The sequence below is a fragment of the Acartia tonsa genome, chromosome 6 (genome assembly GCF_053477335.1).
Source record: "Acartia tonsa isolate MP-2025a chromosome 6, ASM5347733v1, whole genome shotgun sequence".
NCBI lineage: Eukaryota > Metazoa > Arthropoda > Copepoda > Calanoida > Acartiidae > Acartia > Acartia tonsa.
The window spans coordinates 37,317,491-37,323,993 of NC_137265.1; the positions used below are offsets into that span (position 1 = coordinate 37,317,491).

Sequence of the window (6,503 nt, forward strand, 5' to 3'; positions counted from 1 at the left end):
GTTGGCAGTAAAATAGTTTTCTTCGGGTTATAATATCTTTCTTTGATGTGTTATATTAATCATGCATAAAAAAAACATTTGTTGTAAATAAATTCCTCTAACTTCAGAGTCACAGAGAAACTTGTACAATGCCGCGATATTTTGTATAAACGACAAATACTACAGTTTAGCTCAACTAGCTAGAAGCAGTGATTTGGATTTCTACTTTCAACAAGCAAAAGACATCAGAAAACATGTGTTTTCAACAACATTAGAGTTAAAGGGTAATTTCGGTGATACTCTCAAACATTCTGATGTTTACAAATTAGCTGCTAGAGAAAACTGGGCTGAAGAATTGCTAAAATCATGGGATAAACGAGCATTAAATTGTCTGGAAGCTTACAATTCATCTGAGACAACAGGAGAACTTGCCTATATCCTCGCTATGATTGGTGAGGTGCTGGGCTGTATGGCTGGAGGCAGAGGAGGACTCAGGAGTGGCCCAGCAAGTAACAGAGATTTTGCAACTGCTCTTAAATTTATCCAACAGGAGAACTACAAGGAAGGATTGGAAGAGTTGAAGAATGTAAGATCCAGATGGTTAAATCAGCCTGATAGAATTGTCCGAGCAGCTAGACACTATGAAGGGGCAGTTCAGATATTAATCAGAAAAACTGTTATGAGTGCACAAAACCAGGTTTCCATAAACTTTGAAGTCAAAGGAAATAAACCTGATGTGGATAAATGGGTTGAAGTGAAATGTCCGGCCAGGTTGGATCTTTCTGGAGGGTGGACAGACACACCTCCCATCTGTTATGAACTTGGAGGCATGGTTGTAGATGTGGCTATTATGCTTAATGGAGAGAAGCCCATAGGATGCAAGGAAAATTCAAACACATTTTTAGAGCTTACAATTTGATATGGGATGAAATTTGACATAATTTTATCTAGCTTATGAGCAAAAATTGAATATTTTTGATTCTATTTGTATTCAATATACCTATGTCTTTAACGAAAATCACCGATTTTCTTAAGATAATGTTCAAAGGTAACTTGAATTTAAAAAATTTAAATGTATTTCACCATTTTTAGTGTAAATGACACATTGAATTCAATCTCCCTTCGACCTAGAAAGGTCTTGTCATATGAAATGAATGAAGACTTTTAAAAAGGTGTAGGACTTCAAATTATACTTTAAAATAAAAGTTTGAATTTTATGTTAAAAGGCTAAAAGAGTTGATGATCTTAATATAACAATAGTAGTATCTGATGACATTGATGAGTTAGTAGTTGTTGCAGAGCTATCAGACATGCTCAATTATTGTAACCCAACAGCCAAGGGTGCCTTGATCAAGTGCTGTTTGTTAGCCGCAGGTTATTAGATTCTATTCATAATCACTTTGACCCAGGGATCTAAAGGGATCAGACAATGGCGGATAAATTGATGTACATCCCCAATGAATATACACAAAATTACTCCTTGAATTAAATTACAATTAGTGGTTGAAACGTTTGGACACTCAAATTAATGAACCAACCTACAAAAATTCAATAATAGTCCACAAAGTTGTTGAGCAAAAGAATAAGAAAACATTATTTTAAGACTTTGGAGACTAAGGTAATAAATAGCCAAATGTCCCCTTCCTCCCTGACTTTTACTCATTCATCAGTTATTTCATGTCGTGAAAATTATTATATCTCCTAATTATTTATTGATTATTTAGAACATATAAATTAGTGTATACCATTTGGGAAGGCTACCCCCCTTCTGCACGATTTTGCCCCAAATTATTAAAATAAAATTACTTTTTTAAAGATTTAAATTAATGGGGAGGGGGGAAGGTTAGTACACTGCTAGTTTATACAACTAATCTAGATTTAATAAAGCACCCAAATATGTCCTCTTCCTCTCTGTCAGGTTTTTAAGAAATATTCATAAACATATGTATTAGGTGTTGTGACTCTAGAGCTATCAGCAGGTGGCCTAAGTGACCAGCTAAGGAACACACTGGGTTCTGGATTACATCTTGTCACCTGGGCTAATCTTCCTCAAGTAGGATTTCTTCAAATAGCATTCAAAGTATAAACAGTAGCTCCAGTTTCAATCCACATTTAAAATAACTATGGTTAATGAATTTTATAATCTTACAGTTTTCTTTTAAATATTTGGATGTACCAATATATAGAATTATTACTGAATCTTAGGTAATGTTTTATCATTGAAGTCAAGTTCAGTATTAAAGCTTGTATTCTTATAGGATTACTTCAGAAGTTTTCATAAATATGAAGGGGTGGTTGCTTATTTTGAGCAGTGAAGAAAAAGGGATTTCTCTTAAACTAAGGGGTCTATTTGTGTGAAAAAAAATTTATTTACTATATTCAATGTTAGGTATATGTTTATGTATTATGTTTTAAGGGAAGTGGATTGGGCACGTCAAGTATCCTGGCAGCTAGTGTTCTGGCGGCCATCTGGAGGTGCATGGGAGTACAATATACAAATACAGATATTATACACAGTGTCCTTGTGGTGGAACAGTTATTGTCAACAGGTTTCAATTTCTAAAATATAATAAGGATAATGTTATCATAAAAAAGGGGAGCAATTACAAAAAATGATTTGATTTAAAAACTTAATTGGTATAAAAATATTAGTTATTGAAATAGATTAGAATCAAGGCTTGGCTCCTGCGCGTCAGTCGCGTTTAGGCCTCAGTGAAATTATCATATTATAACTTTAAAATACAGCTGGATGTCTAAACCTGTTCCTAAACAGACAAACCATCTTTTTAGAAGTACTTTTCACTTAAGTAGGTTTAAATTTCAGGCTTATGCGCGTCTGTCGAGCCCTGAATAAAAAATCATACTTTCAAAACTCAGACAAGGTCTGAGAAAAAAGTTTTAAGTTTTTAAGGAAGATGTTGAATAATAGTACTACATAAATTAAGTTTTATTGTTGTACTTCAGAATATAATCATAGGTCAATACAACAAAATATTTGATTAGGTGGTGGGTGGCAGGATCAGGTTGGTGGCGTGTGTCCAGGTTTTAATGTTGGAACTTCTCCACAAGATCCATTTGTAAGTAAACAACTTCTTATATCTAATTTATCCATGATATGATAATACTTCAGTCATTTATATGTTATTGGACCAAAATGTATAGCTAAAGACTAAGGATTATCTTCACATAAAGTTCTTTTATGCTTTTCCTCAAAATGCCTAGCATGCACTGAAACTCTCGACGCTTGTTTTTTTAAGAAAATTGAAAATTATGGGTGGGGGTATAGTTATTCTTCCACTTTATGTCTAACCTTTGCGGGGAGACATACCCCTGCGGGGCTAACATGTACCCAATATAACTAAAGTAAAACATTTTACCCCCCTTATTTTCTTTTTTCTCAAATGGGGTGGGGAGTTTTGGGCTCGCCATTCATTTTGAAGGAAACCACCATATATTTAAACTATTTAAACAATTCCAACAAAAATCTATTAAATAAATATTCCAAGGTGAAAGTAAATGTGGAGCATCTAGAAGTGGATGCAGACTTCCTGGCAGAGTTCGAGTCCCGGCTGTTGGTTGTGTACACTGGCAAGCCTAGGCTGGCAAAGAATTTGCTCCAGAACGTGATCAGAAATTGGTACTGCAAGGATCAGAGTATTACCCAAGCATTTAAGGTTAGTATACCCGCCTTAAACAATGAATGGATGTTTTTTCTTTCATAGTTTTTGGTGTTTGGCCAAAAATGTCATAAAAAATAAACTAATTTTTTTGGCTTTTTCAAGGCACAACTAATAACCAAGCAAAAAGAATAGGTAAATAGAATTTGAAGAAAAAATCGTGTATTCAAGAGGTTTTTTAAAGATATTGTTTTGAGGTATTGTGACTGTTTTTACTTTTTATTTTAACTTAGCCGTTATCGAAGCCTTGTATAATTCCGTAAAGTTGGGTATTTGGTTGTAGTCAAATGTTCTTATTAAGTCAAACTGTTCTTTATTATGAACCATTTCATATGTATACATTTGGCTATATTTAAGAACACTGACTTAATAAGAGTATTTGACTACAACCCAACATTACGGAATTACGCGAATAAAATGACCCTCTAACTCTTTAAATCGTTTGATATAAATAAATGGAAGAACACCAAACAATGATAAAGTTTGTAGTTAAGAAGAAAGAAGAAATATTTATCTCATTTGGGCTTTATAAAACCGATTTATTCTAGTAATCTAGGATTTCTAGATGTTTAATGTTTGTACTACAAGGCTCCTACAATAATTTTAATTCTGTCTTCATGTTTATTGTTAATATTTTCAGGATAATTATAGTATAGCAGAGAAGTGTAGGGAAGCTGTGATAAACAAAGATTTGAAAGGAATTGGAGAGTGCTTAAATCAATACTTTATTATTAAGAAGATTTTAGCCCCAGGTATTTATGGGATTTCATATAAGGTTGGGACACTAAGCAATTAATATTAGACAATGCTTATTTCTTTTTTATGGTATGAAGGAGATCTGTTTTCAAAGGGGTAGTCAAGGACAGAAAAAACCCTAAAACCCTCCTGGTTACAATATAAAGATTTCCTAAAATTAAGGACACAATATGTTCAGTAGTTATTCAAATCTTAATCTACAGACAAAAAAAAAACATTACCAAAAGCTGTTACTTATTTAACTTAACTCAAATTTCAGGAAGTGAGCCGGCCTTGGTAAAAGAAATATTCCAAGAAATATCCAAAGATATACTGGGGGGCACTTTGTGCGGTGCGGGGGGAGGAGGATTTCTGGTGGCACTTGTAAAAGTAAGATTTAAAAAACCCGTTTTATTTTTTTTTTAAAGTTAAACGTGTTATTGTCCACTCGTTGGCGGATTTATTGGTTCATGCCTATTTTATGGAAGATTTGTTAAAGAACCCCTTGGATCATTGAAGCAATGGTTGGTCTTCCATACAAAATGCCAATTATATAGTTGGTTGTTGTTGATACTTGTAAACTAATAATAATATTGAATTTATTATCCTATTCCCGAAATATTAATCAGTTTGAGAGGGGGGGGGGGGGCATTTTGCTGTAAGTTACTGGTACCCAAAGTTTTATAACCACGTTATCTTGTTCTTTTGCGCAAAAACTTTGTTAACTTTTTTTGAATTTTTATTGGTTGATTCTAAAGCTTTCAACCAATAATTTTTGATCTAAAAAGAAATAATTTTGTTTACCATCATCGTGTGGCGATTTATATCAAATTTTTCGTCCATTGTCTTATCCCCTAAGATTCGTGGGTATAATAATGATGAGATAGCTTTATCACATATTTCTTTTTATAAATCCCATGTTTGAAAATTTTAAAATTATACCTGCTGAATTAACCGATATTTAACCCCTGTATTGCTAAATTTTTATTTATTTGCAGGATCCAGATTCCAAGGCCGGGCTCCAGAAAAGGATGCAGTCTTTACCTGGAGGCGAATTTATACATTTCTATACACCTCAAATAGACACACAAGGATTAGTTGTTGAGGATTGACACAAAAATTTTACAATGTTGAATTTAATTAAAACTTTTAAAAGTTAATTGCGAAATTATATGGCAAGATATTAAAATACCTTTTATATAAGTATGTGATTTTGATGTTACTCTTTTATGTATTTTATTCTTGTACATTTTATTATGTTATTTTAGAAATTTTTACGTACTATATAAATGCATTTCTTTAAAATAACTGACTTAAACAAGTTAAAATGTTTGATTGTGATTGTTTGTTATTGTTGATATGTTTTCAGAAATTTTGCACTATTTTTGTATTTTTTTTTTTCATGTAGCACACTTGTTTTAATAAATTTCTCTCTATTTTAAATCCTTTATTAAAATTTTCACATTTTTCAAATCTAGATATTAATAATTTGTAAGTCTAATAAGTACACAGGTCTTTTGTCTGGTGGTCAATTAACACTGTTTTAATTAAGCAGGATTTTAAAGACATATTTTCATCTAAAACAAGTATGACAACATCCATAAAAGCGAAGATAAAATATGAGTATAAACAAAATTGTAAGTAAATTTGTTGCAAAACTGTGTAAATAAAAATATAGTTTTGAAGGACATCCTTACATTTTTAGAACTTGATTATAGATATGCTTTGCTTATAACATTGTACTTTGTTGTCCTAGAAATAAGTATTCCAAAAATCGGATAATTATATCACATTAATAATAATAAAAATCTTTTATGTAATAAAGGAGTCCAGTGAATGCCTAGCCTATATCAACGCAGGGATCACAAGGGAAAAGACAATTGACGATAAATTTAATTAAATCTCTTATGATTGTTACCAAATTAATTTCTTCTGTAAATTAAAAATTTTAGTTAAAATGTACATATTGCTAGTTTGAACCAACCAATCAGGATTTAACAAAAAGACCCAAAGTTTTATGACAACAAAAACTTTACATACCGGTATAATTTCCCCCATCTCAATAATTTAAACAAATTTATTCAATTCAAACTTAAAGTCTTAGTCTTAATT

The 6,503-nt window shown here is 32.0% G+C and overlaps 1 protein-coding gene across 1 annotated transcript; it reads left to right on the forward strand.

Annotated features, from left to right (window-relative positions):
* The first annotated feature begins 86 nt into the window (after positions 1-86).
* LOC145322560 (L-fucose kinase-like) lies at positions 87-5,834 on the forward strand. The gene is made up of 9 exons (XM_080164666.1): positions 87-859; positions 1,203-1,353; positions 1,932-2,032; positions 2,396-2,528; positions 2,983-3,056; positions 3,486-3,653; positions 4,297-4,408; positions 4,672-4,781; positions 5,390-5,834. Exons 1-9 carry the CDS (start codon positions 425-427, stop codon positions 5,501-5,503), a joined length of 1,398 nt encoding a protein of 465 aa, XP_080020792.1. The 5' UTR covers positions 87-424; the 3' UTR covers positions 5,504-5,834.
* Positions 5,835-6,503: the final 669 nt, after the last annotated feature.

Excerpts from the sequence above, each read along its gene's own strand:
- LOC145322560 (XM_080164666.1), top strand. The coding sequence starts at position 425 with ATGATTGGTGAGGTGCTGGGCTGTATGGCTGGAGGCAGAGGAGGACTC. Across the intron at positions 860-1,202 it reads GAGAGAAGCCCATAGGATGC|AAGGCTAAAAGAGTTGATGA; the intron begins AAGGAAAATTCA and ends ATTTTATGTTAA. Across the intron at positions 2,529-2,982 it reads GGAACAGTTATTGTCAACAG|GTGGTGGGTGGCAGGATCAG; the intron begins GTTTCAATTTCT and ends ATATTTGATTAG.